The sequence below is a fragment of the Ranitomeya imitator genome, chromosome 5 (assembly GCF_032444005.1).
Source record: "Ranitomeya imitator isolate aRanImi1 chromosome 5, aRanImi1.pri, whole genome shotgun sequence".
NCBI lineage: Eukaryota > Metazoa > Chordata > Amphibia > Anura > Dendrobatidae > Ranitomeya > Ranitomeya imitator.
In genome coordinates, this window is record NC_091286.1 from 606,986,399 (window position 1) to 607,007,158 (window position 20,760).

The 20,760-nt window shown below is 42.0% G+C and overlaps 1 protein-coding gene across 1 annotated transcript in view; it reads left to right on the forward strand.

Annotated features, from left to right (window-relative positions):
* TPO (thyroid peroxidase) overlaps positions 1-20,760 on the forward strand; it is a 241,509-nt gene that overhangs the window by 163,230 nt on the left and 57,519 nt on the right. The window contains exon 10 of the mRNA XM_069726806.1: positions 12,539-12,747. Within this exon, the coding sequence (XP_069582907.1) occupies positions 12,539-12,747 (209 nt within the window). The remainder of the gene's footprint in view (positions 1-12,538; positions 12,748-20,760) is intronic.

Here is a 20,760-nt window from a genome sequence, read left to right on the forward strand (position 1 = left end):
CGCCTCCGGAATTTTTATCCATGGACTAGATGTGGCATTCCATATACCATGTAGCACAGGAAAGGGAGATCCAACACTCTTCTGAAGATTTATGGTTCCAACTCACACCATCAAGAGATACAGCTGACTAGTTTTATGTTCCTGTGTGCTTCAGTTGAATCTCTTGCTAATGTGAGATGGATTTTAACTTGTGGACAATAAAGCCATAAATCTTTTTATCTTCAGAAGCATACTGGATCTCCCTTTCTTCTGCTCCATTTGATGGTAGGTGTTTGATGTTGCATCTTAGCCCAAATTAAGTGAACGAGGTTGAACTGTAGTACACATGACGATTCCGGAATGAGACTACTCCTCAGTCTGGAAAAAACTGTGAAGGAGCCATAGCAATTTACCAAGCACCACAAACCCATGAGTTCTCATATTGTTAATGGTCCCAAACGTCATAAGTCTCCCTTTTACATATCAACATATCCTAGGAATGTGCTTTACATGTTAAAACCTAGAAAACCTTAAAAGAATTCTGTAAAAAGAGATCCAAAAAAATATCCTTATAACAGCACTTCTCCAGCAACCATGGGAACACGATGATAATGACACCCAAGAAATTTACTCTAGTCGCTCAACAGATTTGAAGGACTCTGCGGCATTATTGATCTTCTTTTCACAGTGGCCCTCCAGGACACCCACTGTGCCAGGAACTAAAACGCAGCCTGATTCACTAGAATCAAGAGAAATGGAAACGCCAAAGTGACCTCTGTTCCTTCATCATTCTTAAAATCAGTAGGGGTCTAAAAAGGTCAACACTTTCCCAATATGCCCTAACATTGTTTTATGCTACATATCATGTCTATATGTTGTTTATTGTGAATCTTTCTGCAACAATATATATTTTTGCTTCTAGCTCAGCTTAACTTTCAGGTTATGTTGGAAAATATCAGCATTACTGGTGGTTAAGCTCACTAATAGACAAACCAGTGCTGATCCTTTTTACTAAAAGAAAAATATTGCATGGCTACAATGCGACTGTCTGCTCATGATTAACTGACGTCTCCCTGAAGAGTTATAGTGACTGAACTGGGACACATTGATGAATTTATCACAAGTCAACCTATATCTTGGGACACACGTGTATAGCTGCACACAAAAAATGGAGGAGATTTTGCACATCCAACAATATCCAAAACTAAAAGACGAAAAGCTTAAGGCACCTGCTAAAGATAGAAAGATCATTGCATTGTCTCACAAAATTACAGTTTCTTACAAAAGTTTTCATACAAAATGGTTAGAACATTAAACATTGCAAAGAAAGTGTTTAGTTAACTTGTAGTTACTAATTTTGGATTAAATGTGGTTCAGATATATTCATATTGTCAAGACTTTAACAAACATGTACCCCACCCATTCCGTTTTAGAAACTCAGAAACTAAATTCTCACATAATTCTAACATGTAGAAGTCTCGGCCATGAGATCACAGAGATTGCTCTGTGCAGTTTATTCACTTTGGCTCCCAAGATACTTTTCTACTGTGATGTCTTATCTGTATGGTGATGAAATTTTCATTATTTGCTATCTGTATGTGATATCTATGAGGACAACCTACACAGCCAATGGTAGAGATTTGAAGCAAATTAAACTTAACAGTAATAATGATAAATGAAGTATGCAAGCTTCCAAACTAGACCTCTTTATTAACTCCCCTTTATAAAAGAAGACAATACACATTAGCTGATACTGCTGTAAAGAATCATCTTCATAATAAAAATAATAATTTTATTTATATGGCGCCAACATATTCCGAAGCACTATACAATTAAGTGGGGACATCTACAGACAGTGAAAACATTACCAAATAGCACACTTTTCAACAGTGAGGGTCCTGCTCATAAGCTTACAATCTATAAGAAAATTGGGGGGACCCAATAGGTAAAAAGTGCATGTTATGTGTGGTCCAGCCATCATTATAATAAATGAGGCATTTCAATTAAGATGCAAAATTCGGTCATCAGCCTGTATCTGTTGAAGTGCAGTCAGCAAATGCTATTGGATGCATGCAGAGCATCCACATATGGAGACAGATGAATAGGAGGGACCAGATTCCGAGGAAAAGAGGGAACAGAGAAGAGATAGATTAGTGAATTGATGTGAAAGATCTGTCTATAGAAATGTGTTTGTAAATCAAGCTTAAATAATGGGGGGTATACATTAGTCAGATCTTCTGGGGTAGTGCATTCCAAAAAACTGGGGAATCTCGAGATACATCTTCAGACAGAGGTGGGATACTCGGATTATGGAAGATGTTAGTCTTAGAATAGTTGCAGAATGGAGAGCATGGGTAGAGTATGACAGTTCTATTTTGTTGGTCCAAGGCCAACCACTTGTACAAATAACATGTCTAAGTTCATTGTTGGTGATGGTGCTTCATGGACTTTTGTCCATTTAAGTTTCTGCATTGATGTCCAGACTGTGATGTGTGCTTGTTTACAAAGGTTGTAATGGAATGTTGTCATTGCCTTTCCTTTACTGACAGGTGCAGCAGACTTGGGTTAACTAATGCACTCGAGAGTTTGTGCATGCTGTAGTATAGTTTAATTGAGTGGAGCGAAAGTTGTGATTGTGTGTGGAGGGTGCATACTATTATAAGGGGAGAATATTTCATTTGTCAGTGGATTGAGAGCAGGGAGAGTTAGTTGGCGGATTGAGAACAGCTTGTGCTACATTGTTGTATATCAGCCGGTATATAGGATTCTACTTTAGACACAAGTCAGAGTGATCTACAAACATCAAGGGCATTGATGACATTTGAGACTGTTTCACTGCTGTCTGAAGTAGCTGAATGAACCTAAGCCAGGTGTAAAGAGGAGAAAGAAATGGATTGGGCCTGATGCGTGGAGTGGCAGACTGAGAGATTGCAAGTCCGGTGTTGTTCTGTCTGCTCTCTTAGGGAAAAATCAAGACATCCGGCAGAAGTGAGAGGTGCTGCTGCCCTCTCATTCCTCCAGATATCATTTATGTCAGTATCAGAGGAGAGTCTAGCCAGCGCTTGGCCACAGGGATCACGTGACAAACCAATTTTCATGAGAGCCCTGACAGAGCCAGTGCTGACACCAATGGAATGGTGCCAACACCGAAGGTGAGTATAAGTCTTAGAATTTTACTAGGGGCAAGCATAGAGTGGACAACCCCTTTAATCCAGTATTGGTGTCTTATCAGGGGCCAGTCCAAAATACAGGGGACACCGTTCTTCCATTCTACCTCTGCTAAAGTGTTAGGGTACCGTCTCACAGTGGCACTTTGGTCGCTACGACGGCACGATCCGTGATGTTCCAGCGATATAATTACGATCTCTCTGTGTCTGACACGCTACTGCGATCAGGGACCCCACTGAGAATCGTACGTCGTAGCTGATCGTTTGAAACTTTCTTTCGTCGTCAAGTGTCCCGCTGTGGCGGCATGATCGCATCGTGTAACAAAGGTGTGCACGATATTGTATACGATGTGCGCATAGTAACCAACAGCTTCTACATCGCAAACACGTCATGAAATTATCGCTCCAGCGTCGTGCTTGCGAAGTGTGACCGCAGTCTACGACGCTGGAGCGATAATGCAGTGATGCTGGAGCATCACGGATCGTGCCGTCGTAGTGACCAAAGTGCCACTGTGAGACGGTACCCTTAGTCTCTATTGTTTGCCAGGCCATTTCACAGCTAGACTCTACCAGTCCACCGGCCATCACTTTTGCATCATGACTCATGCTCCCAGACCAGCAGGTGACTCCTCTGCTGTGCACAGGTCATTGTCACAACATCCAACTTTCTGTTCATCACCTCCACAGCCTTCAATCTCTCTACCCTCATCACAGAGGGACAACATTATTCCCCACTAGTAACCAGGTTCTGAATATCTGCAGATAATCCCGTATGCCAATACTCTGTCTTTGCTACAGAGCCATCAATTTGGCACTAAGTGAAGAAGTTGCCCCATCAGCGACTAAATTAACCAATTAAGTAAACAGAATCGACTATTGCGTTCAATTTCAATAGCCACACCCACCATTAATTCTACTATATCTGTTGAGTCTATAATTAAATTGAATTAGTCTGGCAATTATAGGAGCTAGAAGGTCTCAAAAAGTCATACATATTTCCAAATGCTGAAGACATTCACATACAGATACCGAAGTCACCCAAATCTACTAGTCAGAATATGGATACAGGCTAAAAGTCACTGGAATGTGCTGAACCTGCACTGAACCGTTATCCAAAATTGGTCAAAACATTGAATAATGGTAAATTTTCCAAGTCAACTGAAATTTCACCAATGGTGACAACATGTAGTATCAACTAAGGTCCTCAGTCTAAAGACTCAGGTTACAGGACTGAGATAAGAACAATCCCCATATTAATTAAAAAACTATTTTATTAAGATGACTTAAAATATAAAAATTAAGTAAATAAGGCAGCACACTGCAGCGCTAGAACATGCAAACTTGAAAAACGAAATTTGAACTGCATTACTGCACTAGAAATATGAAAAATGAGAGCGTTTAGCGCATAAAAATGGCCAATTTTATGTGTACCTGGTAGCCCCTTTACGGCATCTCTCTTATACCAGGTCCTACACTTGCCTTACCTCGCTGAGAATAAACGTCTCCATCTGAATGGGTACATGTGAAACCTCTTCCTAGACTAAAATTCTCTCTCTCTGTGGAGGAGTATTAGACCTGCTGTAATTAAAACACCTGTGGCTAGGAGGCGGAGTGCACGATCAGAAGGCTAGAGAATACATTTCAAAAACCTGACCGGCACATCCAAACATAGACTCAGTGTGAACAGGTGCTGAACCTAGAGTAGCCAACTCGTATATAGTTAAGTAAATAAGGCAGCACACTGCAGCGCTAGAACATGCAAACTTGAAAAACGAAATTTGAACTGCATTACTGCACTAGAAATATGAAAAATGAGAGCATTTAGCGCATAAAAATGGCCAATTTTATGTGTACCTGGTAGCCCCTTTACGGCATCTCTCTTATACCAGGTCCTACACTTGCCTTACCTCGCTGAGAATAAACGTCTCCATCTGAATGGGTACATGTGAAACCTCTTCCTAGACTAAAATTCTCTCTCTCTGTGGAGGAGTATTGGACCTCATTTTTCATATTTCTAGTGCAGTAATGCAGTTCAAATTTCGTTTTTCAAGTTTGCATGTTCTAGCGCTGCAGTGTGCTGCCTTATTTACTTAACTATATACGAGTTGGCTACTCTAGGTTCAGCACCTGTTCACACTGAGTCTATGTTTGGATGTGCCGGACAGGTTTTTGAAATGTATTCTCTAGCCTTCTGATCGTGCACTCCGCCTCCTAGCCACAGGTGTTTTAATTACAGCAGGTCCAATACTCCTCCACAGAGAGAGAGAATTTTAGTCTAGGAAGAGGTTTCACATGTACCCATTCAGATGGAGACGTTTATTCTCAGCGAGGTAAGGCAAGTGTAGGACTTGGTATAAGAGAGATGCCGTAAAGGGGCTACCAGGTACACATAAAATTGGCCATTTTTATGCGCTAAACGCTCTCATTTTTCATATTTCTAGTGCAGTAATGCAGTTCAAATTTCGTTTTTCAAGTTTGCATGTTCTAGCGCTGCAGTGTGCTGCCTTATTTACTTAACTATATACGAGTTGGCTACTCTAGGTTCAGCACCTGTTCACACTAAGTCTATGTTTGGATGTGCCAGTCAGGTTTTTGAAATGTATTCTCTAGCCTTCTGATCGTGCACTCCGCCTCCTAGCCACAGGTGTTTTAATTACAGCAGGTCTAATACTCCTCCACATAGAGAGAGAATTTTAGTCAAGAAAGAGGTTTCACATGTACCCATTCAGATGGAGACGTTTATTCTCAGCGAGGTAAGGCAAGTGTAGGACCTGGTTTAAGAGAGATGCCGTAAAGGGGCTACCAGGTACACATAAAATTGGCCATTTTTATGCGCTAAACGCTCTCATTTTTCATATTTCTAGTGCAGTAATGCAGTTCAAATTTCGTTTTTCAAGTTTGCATGTTCTAGCGCTGCAGTGTGCTGCCTTATTTACTTAACTATATACGAGTTGGCTACTCTAGGTTCAGCACCTGTTCACACTGAGTCTATGTTTGGATGTGCCGGTCAGGTTTTTGAAATTTAAAATATAAAAAGGCAGTACAACAAGACAAGGTTGGTCAGAAGAAAGAGACAGGCAATAATCCAGGAAAAGTGTCACAGTAGCTATTAGCACATACATACATAATAAATACATATGATAGTGCCATTTTATAAATAATCACAAATAGAATAAAGATCATTACATGTGAAACATATAAATGGTAAACTAATAACACAAAAATACAAATAAATAAAGGACTAAGACAATCTCACCAATTGGGGTAACAATACTTCTCAAAAAATGGCCCAATATTTACAAAGGTTAATATACTTGGCTGCTGCCTGGATAGAGCGTCCTGGTACACCAGCGCATTTCGCCATGGTTCATTAGGTGATGGGGAGATTGTAAAAGAACCCAGATGAACATAAAAACAAACTGCAGACATTGCTTTCCTCAGTTAAGATCAGTTTACACAATTTCACCATGCAAAACAATCTGGGCAAAAATGGAATTCATAGTAGTAGTAAGTGACCTGAAAGACTTTTTTAACCCCTTAGTGACAGAGCCAATTTGGTACTTAATGACCAGGCCAATTTTTGCAATTCTGATTACTGTCACTTTATGAGGTTATAACTCTGGAACGCTTCAACGGATCCCACTGATTCTGAGACAGTTTTTTCGTGACATATTGTACTTCATGGTAGTGGTAACATTTCTTCGCTATTACTTGCGATTATGTATGAAAAAAACGGAAATATGGCGAAAATTTTTAAAATTTTGCAATTTTCAAACTTTGTATTTTTATGCCCTTAAATCAGAGAGATATGTCACGAAAAATAGTTAATAAATAACATTTCCCACATGTCTACTTTACATCAGCACAATTTTGGAAACAACATTTTTTTTTGTTAGGGAGTTATAAGGGTTAAAATTTGACCAGCAATTTCTCATTTTTACAACACCATTTTTTTTTAGGGACCACATCACATTTGAAGTCATTTTGAGGGGTCTATATGATAGAAAATAATGAAGTGTGACACCATTCTAAAAACTACACCCCTCAAGGTTCTCAAAACCACATTCAAAAAGTTTATTAACTCTTTACGTGCTTCACAGGAACTGAAACAATGTGGAAGGAAAAAATGAACATTTAACTTTTTTTTGCAAACATCTTAATTCAGAACCATTTTTTTTATTTTCACAAGTGTAAAAACAGAAATGTAACCATAAATTTTGTTATGCAATTTCTCCTGAATACGCCAATACCCCATATGTGGGGGTAAACCACTGTTAGGGCGCACCGCAGAACTTAGAAGTGAAGGAGCGCCGTTTGACTTTTTCAATGCAGAATTGGCTGGAATTGAGATCGGACGCCATGTCACATTTAGAGAGCCCCTGACGTGCCTAAACAGTGGAAACTCCCCACAAGTGACACCATTTTGGAAACTAGACCCCTTAAGGAACTTATCTAGATGTGTGGTGAGCACTTTGAACCCCCAAGTGCTTCACAGCAGTTTATAACGTAGAGCCGTGAAAATAAAAAATCGCTTTTGTTTACACAAAAATGATCTTTTCGCCCACAAATTCTTATTTTCACAAGGGTAACAGGAGAAATTAGACCACAAAAGTTGTTGTGTGATTTCTCCTGAATACGTCGATACCCCATATGTGAGGGTAAACCACTGTTTGGGTGCACCGCAGAGCTTGGAAGTGAAGGAGCGCCGTTTTACTTTTTCAATGTAGAATTGGCTGGAATTGAGATTGGACGCCATGTCGCGTTTGGAGAGCCTCTGATGTGCCTAAACAGTGGAAACCCCCACAAGTGACCCCATTTTGGAAACTAGACCCCTTACGGAACTTATCTAGATGTGTGGCAAGCACTTTGAACCCCCATGTGCTTCACAGAAGTTTATAACGTAGAGCCGTGAAAAAAAAAATTGCATTTTTTCTACAAAAATGATCTTTTTGCCCACAAATTTTTTTTTACACAAGGGTAACAGGAGAAATTAGACCACTAAGGTTGTTGTGCAATTTCTCCTGAGTACGTCGATACCCAATATGTGGGGGTAAACCACTGTTTGGGCGCACAGCAGAGCTTGGAAGAGAAAGAGTGCCGTTTTACTTTTTAAATGTAGAATTGGCTGGAATTGAGATCGGACGCCATGTCGCGTTTGGAGAGCCCCTGATGTGCCTAAACAATAGAAATCCCCCACAAATGACCCCATTTTGGAAACTAGACCCCCATGGAACTTATCTAGATGTGTGGTGAGAACCTTGAATGCCCAAGTGCTTCACAGAAGTTTATAATGCAGAGCCGTGAAAATAAAAAATATTTTTTTCTCCACAAAAAAGATTTTTTAGCCCCCAAGTTTTTATTTTCACAAGGGTAACAAGAGAAATTGGACCCCAAAAGTTGTTGTCCAATTTGTTCTGAGTATGCTGGTACCCCATATGTGGGGGTAAACCACTGTTTGGGCGCACGGCAGAGCTCGGAAGGGAAGGAGCGCCTTTTTGGAATGCAGACTTTGATAGAATGGTCTGTGGGCATTATGTTGCGATTGCAGAGCCCCTGATGTACCTAAACTGTAGTAACCTCCCACAAGTGACCCCATTTTGGAAACTAGACCCCCCAAGGAACTTATCTATATGTGTGGTGAGAATTTTTTATGCCCAAGTGCTTCACAGAAGTTTAGAATGCAGAGTCGTGAAAATAAAAAATATTTTTTTTTCCACAAAAAAGATATTGTAGCCCCCAAGTTTTTATTTTCACAAGGGTAACAGGAGAAATTGGACTGCAATAGTTGTTGTCCAATTTATCCTGAGTACGCTGATGCGCCATATGTGGGGGTAAACCACTGTTTGGGCGCACGGCAGAGCTCGGAAGGGAAGGAGCGCCTTTTTGGAATGCAGACTTTGATAGAATGGTCTGTGGGCATTATGTTGCGATTGCAGAGCCCCTGATATACCTAAACTGTAGTAACCCCCCACAAGTGACCCCATTTTGGAAACTAGACCCCCCAAGGAACTTATCTAGATGTGTGGTGAGAACTTTGAATGCCCAAGTGCTTCACAGAAGTTTAGAATGCAGAGTCGTGAAAATAAAAAAAAATTTTTTCCCACAAAAAAGATATTGTAGCCCCCAAGTTTTTATTTTCACAAGGGTAACAGGAGAAATTGGATGGCAATAGTTGTTGTCCAATTTATCCCGAGTACGCTGATGTGCCATATGTGGGGGTAAACCACTGTTTGGGCGCACGGCAGAGCTCGGAAGGGAAGGAGCGCCTTTTTGGAATGCAGACTTTGATAGAATGGTCTGTGGGCATTATGTTGCGATTGCAGAGCCCCTGATATACCTAAACTGTAGTAACCCCGCACAAGTGACCCCATTTTGGAAACTAGACCCCCCATGGAACTTATCTAGATGTGTGGTGAGAACCTTGAATCCCCAAGTGCTTCACAGAAGTTTATAATGCAGAGCCGTGAAAATAAAAAATATTTTTTTTTTCCACAAAAAGATTTTTTAGCCCCCAAGTTTTTATTTTCACAAGTGTAACAAGAGAAATTGGACCCCAAAAGTTGTTGTCCAATTTGTCCTGAGTATGCTGGTACCCCATATGTGGGGGTAAACCACTGTTTGGGCGCACGGCAGAGCTCGGAAGGGAAGGAGCGCCTTTTTGGAATGCAGACTTTGATAGAATGGTCTGTGGGCATTATGTTGCGATTGCAGAGCCCCTGATATACCTAAACTGTAGTAACCTCCCACAAGTGACCCCATTTTGGAAACTAGACCCCCCAAGGAACTTATCTAGATGTGTGGTGAGAACTTTGAATGCCCAAGTGCTTCACAGAAGTTTAGAATGCAGAGTCGTGAAAATAAAAAATATTTTTTTTTTCACAAAAAAGATATTAAAGCCCCCAAGTTTTTATTTTCACAAGGGTAACAAGAGAAATTGGACCCCAGAAGTTGTTGTCCAATTTATCCTGAGTACGCTGATGCCCCATATGTGGGGGTAACCCACTGTTTGGGCGCACGGCAGAGCTCCGAAGGGAGGGAGCACCATTTGACTTTTTGAGTGCAAAATTGGCTGTCGTGTTTGGAGACCCCCTGATGTACCTAAACAGTGGAAACCCCCCAATTCTAGCTCCAACCCTAACCCCAACACACCCCTAACCCTAATCCCAACCTGATCCATAATCCTAATCACTAACCCTAACCATAATCACAACCCTTACCCCAAAACAACCCTAATGTAAACCCTAACCATAACCCTAATCAAAACCCTAAATCCAACACACCCCTAATCCTAATCTCAACCCTAACCTTAACCCTAATCCCAAACCTAACCCTAATCCCAAGCGTAACCCTAATGCCAACCCTAACTCTAATACCAACCCTAATCCAAACCCTAACCCTAATCCCAGCTCTAACCCTAACTTTAGCCCCAACCCTAGCCCTAACTTTAGCCCCAACCCTAACCCTAGCCCTAAGGCTACTTTCACACTTGCGTCATTTGGCATTTCGTCGCAATCCGTCGTTTTGAACAAGAAACGGATCCTGCAAATGTGCCCGCAGGATGCGTTTTTTGCCCATAAACTTGTATTGCCGACGGATCGTGACGGATGGCCACACGTCGCGTCCGTCGTGCACTGGATCAGTTGTGTTTTGGCGGAGCGTCGGCACAAAAAATTTTTCAATTAAACGTTTTTTTGTACGTCGCATCCGCCATTTCTGACCGCGCATGCGTGGCCGTAACTCCGCCCCCTCCTCCCCAGGACATAGATTGGGCAGCGGATGCGTTGAAAAACTACAGCTGCTGCCCACGTTGTACACAATTTTCACAACGTGCGTCGGTATGTCGGGCCGACGCATTGCGACGGCCCCGTACCGACGTAAGTGTGAAAGAAGCCTAACCCTAAATTTAGCCCCAACCCTAACCCTAAATTTAGCCCCAACCCTAACCCTAAATTTATCCCCAACCCTAACCCTAAATTTAGCCCCAACCCTAGCCCTAACCCTTGCCCTAACCCTACCCCTAACCCTACCCCTACCCCTAACCCTACCCCTACCCCTAACCCTAACCCTACCCCCAACCCTACCCCTACCCCTAACCCTACCCCTACCCCTAACCCTACCCCTAACCCTACCCCCAACCCTACCCCTACCCCTAACCCTACCCCTACCCCTAACCCTACCCCTAACCCTACCCCTAACCCTAACCCTACCCCTAACCCTACCCCTAACCCTACCCCTAACCCTAACCCTAATTTTAGCCCCAACTGCTGTTCTCCTACCGGCCGGCAGATGGAGACAGATGGCGGGCGCACTGGGCATGCGCCTGCCATTTTCTTCTGCCGGCGGCCAGGAGGAGCAGCAAGAGGATCCAGGGACCTAGGTGAGTATGCTAGGGTCCACGAATCCCCCTATTTCTCTGTCCTCTGATGTGCGATCACATCAGAGGACAGAGAATTACACTTTACTTTTTTTTTTTTTTTTTTTTTTGCGGTCGCCGGTAAACAGTTAATTACCGGCGATCGCAAAACAGGGGTCGGTAATACCGACCCCAATCATGCTCTTTGGGGTCTCGGCTACCCCCGGCAGCCGAGACCCCAAAGATTCTCCCGGTGCCGGCCGGCGGGCGCACTGCGCATGCGCCCGCCATTTTGAGGATGGCGGCGCCCACCGGGAGACACGAGGAGCATCGGGGGAGCTAGGTGAGTATTGGGGGGCCACCTGGGACCCCCTTTCTCTGTCCTCCGATGTGCGATCACATCGGAGGACAGAGAAATTAAAAAGAGATCGCGTTTTTTTTTTTTTTTTTTGCGATCGCCGGTAAACGGTTAATTACCGGCGATCGCAAATTCGGGGTGGGTTGAAAACCCCCTGAATCATGTTCTCTGGGGTCTCGGCTACCCCCGGCAGCCGAGACCCCGGAGAAAATCGGCCTCAGGGGGGCGCTATTGACATTTTCCACAGCGCCGTTAATTAACGGCGCTGTGGTTTAAGTACCCTTAGCGGCCGCCGTTAAAAGGCGTATCGGCGGTCGCTAAGGGGTTAATATTATTTTGTGGACTGCTGAGTCAAAAATTGAACTTTTTGTAAGACATGGGTCCCATTAAATTTAGCATAAATCTGATGGTGTCAATGTGATTGGATATTGACAACTTATCATAGTGGATGAAATCAAAGTCTGTATCTTGAATAATTAAATGATCATTTATATGCTCTGTTTTTTGCTTTCTTGTGTTGTTTTTATATTTCGATTAAATCTACCGTAGTTGACTGATCTGAAACATATCAATACAGCAAATTTCCAAAAGATAGAGCAATAAATTTCTGTGAGGTGCAAATGCTTTTATACAGAAATTTATAGGAAGTTTCATTTTGCTTTCTCTTTTTAATACATTTAGGTTTTGGTATGAAAGTACAAATGTGTTTACTGAAAAACAGAAACTGGAACTTGAAAGACATTCCCTATCTCGTGTGATTTGTGATAATACAGAGCTAACACAAGCACCTCCTGATAGCTTTCTGATGGCAAATTATCCTGAAGGTTTTGAGTCTTGTGACAATATACCTAGTATGAATCTAGATGCTTGGAAAGAGAATCAAGAACAAGGTATATGGGTAACTGAAGGTTTACTTCTCTATGATGTCTTTTTTTTTATTCAGTCGAGTGACAAAGATACATGTGACACTTGAGGAAACATTTATCATTTTTATATGTGAAATATATTTTTTGTATCATACATTATGTATTGATCATCTCATCTACAGTTGACATTGCAAATTGTTCCATTTTTCCTTTGAATCACATGTAGACATCTAGTGTTTTCATTTGTAATTTCATATGTGGTTAAAAGCAAATATGTAAACAGATTTCACAATATATGCTGAATATATGAATAAATTAAACTATTATTAAATTAAATTATTAGAACGTTAAAGACCCTGTTAGTGTTTACTTTTAAAATCCATGTCAGAATATCTGTCATCTATCATAGTTTTTGAAAATGTTAAATTTACTCTACATCCACCTAGCTTCACTTTCCAGGAAACTGTTCAGTTATGCACTGAAGATGGCACGTTCCCTGAGTTTTTCCAGCAAGATGGTGCACCACCACATTACGGGTGTCAGGTCCGAGCATTCCTACATGAACAGTTTCCTGGAAAGTGGATTGGTTGTCGTAAGCCAGTTGAATGGCCACCAAGGTCTCCCGATCTGACCCCATTAGACTTTTATCTTTGTGGTCATCTTAAGGCAATTGTCTATGTTGTGAAGATTCGAGATGTGCAGCATCTGAAACAACGGATACTGGAAGTACTATCAGAGTAACAAGAATGGGAGAAGAGGGTTGCATTGACAATCCAACACAATGGGCAGCACTTTGAACACCTTTTATAAGTGGTAATAAACTTGTTAATAACTCATGAAAGAATAAAGTTACGTTTAAACCAAGCACATCATTGTTTTTCTTGTGAAATTCTCAATAAGTTTGATGTGTCACATGACCCTCTTCCCATTGAAATAAAGTTGGATTCAATATGGCCAACTTCAAAATGGCCACCAGGGTCACCACTCATCTTGAAAAGTTTTACCCCTCCCATATATTAATGTGCCACAAACAGGAAGTTGATATCACCAACCATTCCCATTTTATTTAGGTGTGTCCATATAAATGGTCCACCCTGTAGAAATTTGCAAATGGTGCAACAGCAGTTAGCCATGGGCCATGCATAAGTTATCAGGGTATGACCCAACATTTACAGCTTAGAACTGAAGTTTCAATGAGGGCCTGATACCTCATGCAACACCTCCAATTTTTTATTTTTTTATTCCAGCCACACTCAGATGGCACAAACATCAGTTTCATACAGTACCATTGGTAGAAAAATGAAATGAAAATAACTTAAGCTGTTGACTGATCAATGGCACAGAAGCAGTCAGCCATGGGCCATGTAGGAGGTATTATAGTCTGGCCCAGTATTTACAGCTTGGAATTGGAGTTTCAATGAGGACCTGGTGGTTAAGGGTGCGGTGTAAGCCTTCTTAGCTGGGAGCCCTGATATCTCATGCAACACTTCCATTTTTTTTCATTGCTCTAATTCGGCCTGGATAGCTGTCCACAACTCTTGAGCTGCGTGATTGCGATCTCCAAGGCATATGAATTTTAACACTGCCTGATTGCGGTGAGCAATGGTTGCACGGTATGGGGGTGGGGTGTATTCTATCTGCACTGTTGGAAGACACATCGGATTAATGGAGCAGTTGAGGGCACAGGTGGAAGCCCTAGTGGAGGTGGAGGAGCCAGAAGCAGTTGAGGAACTGTTAGATACAGAGGTTTGTCTCTCAAGCCTTAGGGATTCAAATACTTGTGAAGCAGCCCTTTGACCGCATGCCCCTACAGTCACCAGAGTCACCCAGTGCCCAGTCAGTGAGATGTAATGCGCCTGCCCATATTTGCTCGTCCAGGTGTCAGACATATATTTTTTAAGGGAACAAGTGATGTTGTCGGCAACATGCTCGTATAATGCAGGCACAGCCTTCTTAGAGAAGTAATGTCGACTGGGCAACTGGTATTGGGGGACCTCAATGGCTGTAAACTTTTTGAAACAGTCTGTATCCACCAAGCGGAAAGGCAGCATTTCCAAGGCCAACAGATTGGAGATGATGGAGTTCAAGTGCTTAGCTTTGGCCTGTGTAGGAGGAAACATTCTTTTACTTGACTACAACTGTCGGACCGAGGGCTAGATGCTGTGCTCAGAGAGTGTGGAGTACAGAGAACATGACAAACTGCTGGAATGTGAGTGAGGTGCAGGTGGAGATGTTATGGTGGATTCAGAAAGATGTGTTGTGCTAGGTGAAAAAAAAGCTGCAGTCATGTTTACTTACACAACAGCTGACGGGCTTTCACACATCCTGGCTGTAGGGGGTAAATAAGTGGAGATTCTGTGGCCAGAGACCTTTGTGAGAAGACTTGACATGATGATGGAGGAGGAAGAAGCAGCAGATGGGATTGATTGAGCGGCCAGTGGTTGGAGAAGCCCATTAGTCCGCATTTTAGTGCAGTAAGATTCGTGCTCGCGTTTGATTTCTGAGAATAATCAGGATCACCTGCACCATTGGTGGTTAACGTCTGGTAACAAGGCTTTGGATTCTGCTCAGACCCTATTTTGTCCAGCCCTGGATCCAACATGAAGAAATTTTGGGCATCAGTGCAGATGCTTTCCTCCTCTGGATTCTGTGATTCTTTGGAGCAGAACTCTGATGGCCATAGAATAGAATGTGTGAACAGCCCTGCAGAATGGCCCATCTGTGGTTCCCCACAGTCAGTTGGATGTTTGGAAATTTTTGATGCTGGGGTAGCAAAGGTGATTGGGGTGCCACACCTGAGGATTGTACTGTGTGTGATGTTAGGGTGGAGGAAGAGGAGAAGAGGCCACTTGATACATCGCTTGTGATCCACTGGAGCACATGCTCTTTCTGAGCCTCATCTACAAGTCATATTGCCGTGCGGCTGCCAAAGTAAGGAAGTCAAGTAGCCCATCCAGTAACGGATGCTGTCAGTGGTCTTTGGATAGAAAGAGACAGAAATCCACCTGAGGAAGGTAGCGGTCCGCTGCCGAAACGTGTAGTGGTTTAATAAAAGGTTTGTTTACCAGTAATCCATTACAGTGCAGTGTGCTCTATAGCCATAGCGCTCCTTAAATTTACTACTTACATATTTTTTCCAAAAAAAGTTGATATTCCCATTGAGGGACTGTAGCTGTAGCTGTAGCAGCTTGGGGCCATAAAGAGCATCTCCAGGTAAGAGGACCTGAAGTGACATCACATCGTGTCTGCTCCCGAAGTTGTGCAGGGGTGCACAACCCTTCCAGGTGAGAGGCTAATCCCCCCCACCTTTCATTGAAATATCCCTATTAAACCACCTGGTGCTTCTCATGCTGCGCTCTTCCATGTTTATTGTTTTACCCAATAGTTGAAAGGCACAGAGGAATCACAGAGGATGCTGGTACAGTCAGCAAGGTACTCCTTCAGTATCTTCCAAAACTTTTCCCTCCTTGTCAGAGTACTCCACGCATCAGGACCTGGGCGATGGGAGGGTGTGAGAAAAGTGTCCCAGACCTTTTACCTTTTGACTACCTCTTGAAGCTCATCAAGAGAATGCCAAGAGTGTGCATAGCAGTCATCAAAGCAAAAGGTGGCTACTTTGAAAAACCTAGAATATAAGACATATTTTCAGTTGTTTCACACTTTTTTGTTAAGTATATAATAGTAACATAGTAACATAGTAAGGCCGAAAAAAAGACATTTGTCCATCCAGTTCAGCCTATATTCCATCATAATAAATCCCCAGATCTACGTCCTTCTACAGAACCTAATAATTGTATGATACAATATTGTTCTGCTCCAGGAAGACATCCAGGCCTCTCTTGAACCCCTCGACTGAGTTCGCCATCACCACCTCCTCAGGCAAGCAATTCCAGATTCTCACTGCCCTAACAGTAAAGAATCCTCTTCTATGTTGGTGGAAAAACCTTCTCTCCTCCAGACGCAAAGAATGCCCCCTTGTGCCCGTCACCTTCCTTGGTATAAACAGATCCTCAGCGAGATATTCGTATTGTCCCCTTATATACTTATACATGGTTATTAGATCGCCCCTCAGTCGTCTTTTTTCTAGACTAAATAATCCTAAATTCGCTAATCTATCTGGGAATTGTAGATCTCCCATCCCCTTTATTAATTTTGTTGCCCTCCTTTGTACTCTTTCTAGTTCCATTATATCCTTCCTGAGCACCGGTGCCCAAAACTGGACACAGTACTCCATGTGCGGTCTAACTAGGGATTTGTACAGAGGCAGTATAATGCTCTCATCATGTGTATCCAGACCTCTTTTAATGCACCCCATGATCCTGTTTGCCTTGGCAGCTGCTGCCTGGCACTGGCTGCTCCAGGTAAGTTTATCATTAACTAGGATCCCCAAGTCCTTCTCCCTGTCAGATTTACCCAGTGGTTTCCCGTTCAGTGTGTAATGGTGATATTGATTCCTTCTTCCCATGTGTATAACCTTACATTTATCATTGGTAAACCTCATCTGCCACCTTTCAGCCCAAGTTTCCAACTTATCCAGATCCATCTGTAGCAGAATACTATCTTCTCTTGTATTAACTGCTTTACATAGTTTTGTATCATCTGCAAATATCGATATTTTACTGTGTAAACCTTCTACCAGATCATTAATGAATATGTTGAAGAGAACAGGTCCCAATACCGACCCCTGCGGTACCCCACTGGTCACAGCGACCCAGTTAGAGACTATACCATTTATAACCACCCTCTGCTTTCTATCACTAAGCCAGTTACTAACCCATTTACACACATTTTCCCCCAGACCAAGCATTCTCATTTTGTGTACCAACCTCTTGTGCGGCACTGTATCAAACGCTTTGGAAAAATCGAGATATACCACGTCCAATGACTCACCGTGGTCCAGCCTATAGCTTACCCCTTCATAAAAACTGATTAGATTGGTTTGACAGGAGCAATTTCTCATAAACCCATGCTGATATGGAGTTAAACAGTTATTCTCATTGAGATAATCCAGAATAACATCCCTCAGAAACCCTTCAAATATTTTACCATCAATAGAGGTTAGACTTACTGGCCTATAATTTCCAGGTTCACTTTTAGAGCCCTTTTTGAATATTGGCACCACATTTGCTATGCGCCAGTCCTGCGGAACAGACCCCGTCGCTATAGAGTCCCTAAAATTAAGAAATAATGGTTTTTCTATTACATTACTTAGTTCTCTTAGTACTCGTGGGTGTATGCCATCCGGACCCGGAGATTTATCTATTTTAATCTTACTTAGCCGGTTTCGCACCTCTTCTTGGGTTAGATTGGTGACCCTTAATATAGGGTTTTCATTGTTTCTTGGGATTTCACCTAGCATTTCATTTTCCACCGTGAATACCGTAGAGAAGAAGGTGTTTAATATGTTAGCTTTTTCCTCGTCATCTACAACCATTCTTTCCTCACTATTTTTTAAGGGGCCTACATTTTCAGTTGTTACTCTTTAACTATTGATATAGTTGAAGAACAGTTTGGGATTAGTTTTACTCTCCTTAGCAATGTGCTTCTCTGTTTCCTTTTTGGCAGCTTTAATTAGTTTTTTAGATAAAGTATTTTTCTCCCTATAGTTTTTTAGAGCTTCAATGGTGCCATCCTGCTTTAGTAGTGCAAATGCTTTCTTTTTACTGTTAATTGCCTGTCTTACTTCTTTGTTTAGCCACATTGGGTTTTTCCTATTTCTAGTCCTTTTATTCCCACAAGGTATAAACCGCTTACAGTGCCTATTTAGGATGTTCTTAAACATTTTCCATTTATTATCTGTATTCTTATTTCTGAGGATATTGTCCCAGTCTACCAGATTAAGGGCATCTCTAAGCTGGTCAAACTTTGCCTTCCTAAAGTTCAGTGTTTTTGTGACTCCCTGACAAGTCCCCCTAGTGAAAGACAGGTGAAACTGTACAATATTGTGGTCGCTATTTCCTAGATGCCCGACCACCTGCAGATTTGTTATTCTGTCAGGTCTATTAGATAGTATTAGGTCTAAAAGTGCTGCTCCTCTGGTTGGATTCTGCACCAATTGTGAAAGATAATTTTTCTTGGTTATTAGCAGAAACCTGTTGCCTTTATGGGTTTCACAGGTTTCTGTTTCCCAGTTAATATCCGGGTAGTTAAAGTCCCCCATAACCAGGACCTCATTATGGGTTGCAGCTTCATCTATCTGCTTTAGAAGTACACTTTCCATGATTTCTGTTATATTTGGGGGTTTGTAACAGACCCCAATGAGAATTTTGTTACCATTTTTCCCTCCATGAATTTCGACCCATATGGACTCGACATCCTCATTCCCTTCGCTAATATCCTCCCTTAAAGTGGACTTTAGACAAGACTTTACATAGAGACAAACCCCTCCTCCTCTCCGATTTTTACAATCCTTTCTAAACAGACTGTAACCCTGTAAGTTACCTGCCCAGTCATAGCTTTCATCTAACCATGTCTCGGTTATTCCCACTATGTCAAAGTTACCTGTAGATATTTCTGCTTCTAGTTCTTCCATCTTGTTTGTCAGGCTTCTGGCGTTTGCGAGCATGCAGTTTAGAGGATTTTGTTTTGTTCCAATCTCCTCGCTGTGGATTGTTTTAGAAATGTTCTTACCTCCCTTCTGAGTATGTTTTCCTGGGTCTTCTTTGTTCCAGTCTAATGTTTTTCTTCCCGTCCCCTCTTCTTCTAGTTTAACGCCCTCCCGATGAGTGTAGCGAGTCTTCTGGCGAATGTGTGTTTCCCAGGTTTGTTGAGATGTAGTCCGTCTCTGGCGAGGAGTCCATCGTACAAGTAATTCACACCGTGGTCAAGGAATCCGAATCCTTGTTGTCTGCACCATCGTCTTAGCCAGTTGTTCGCATCAAGGATCCTGTTCCATCTCCTGGTGCCATGCCCGTCTACTGGAAGGATAGAAGAAAAAACTACCTGTGCATCCAGTTCCTTAACTTTCTTCCCCAACTCTTCAAAGTCCTTGCAGATTGTCGGTAGGTCCTTCCTTGCCGTGTCATTGGTGCCAACATGTATCAGAAGAAATGGGTGGACGTCCTTGGAGCTGAAGAGCTTTGGTATCCTATCGGTCAAATCCTTGATCATCGCACCTGGAAGGCAGCATACTTCTCTTGCGGTTATGTCCGGTCTGCAGATGGCTGCTTCTGTGCCTCTCAGTAGTGACCAGAAGACCATAATCCCACATGTGTTATTTAATAGTTTTGATGCCTTCAGTGTGAATGTACAATTTTCATAGTATTGAAAACACCGAAAAATCTTTAAATAAGAAGGTGAGTCCAAACTTTTGGTCTGTACTGTATGTCTGGGCCCACTGCAACCGTTTCTGCTTGTGAACACTGTTTACAGGTGGCTGAATAATAGGTTTACGCACCACATCAAGCCTTTGAAGGATCCTACACCTTGAGGTTCGAGGGACTCCAGAGGCACCAGCAGCTTCAAATAACTGTTTGCTGCTTTGTAATGGTATTTTGACAGCTGCTCTCTTATTTCAATTAATTTGCCTGGCAGAAACCTTCCTCATTATTCCTATATCTGCATGAACTCTGTCTGTGCTCTGTTTCAGTCACAAATCTCTTCACAGTATGATGATCACTTTTAAGTTTTCGAGAAATATCTAATGTTTTCATACCTTGTCCAATTCATTGCACTATTTAAAACTTTTCAGCAGCAGAGAGATTCTTATTATTTCCCATATTGCTTGAAACCTGTGGCCAGCTTAATAATGTGGAACATCATTTTTAAGTAGTTTTCCTTTAATTAGAATCACCTAGAAAACTATCTCATGTGTTTAATATTGGTTTCAGTGATTCATTGAGCCCTGAGACACAATACCATCCATAAGTTTATTTGAAAAGCAAAACAATTAAATCTTTATGACACGTAAATCCAATTTGCATAATAATTTGGAACACGGTGTATATATTGTACTAATATTTGCCGAATCGGCTGATATCAACAGACTCAGCTGAAAGTCTAATGGCTATCGGATTTCCAGACTAATATATTGTTGGG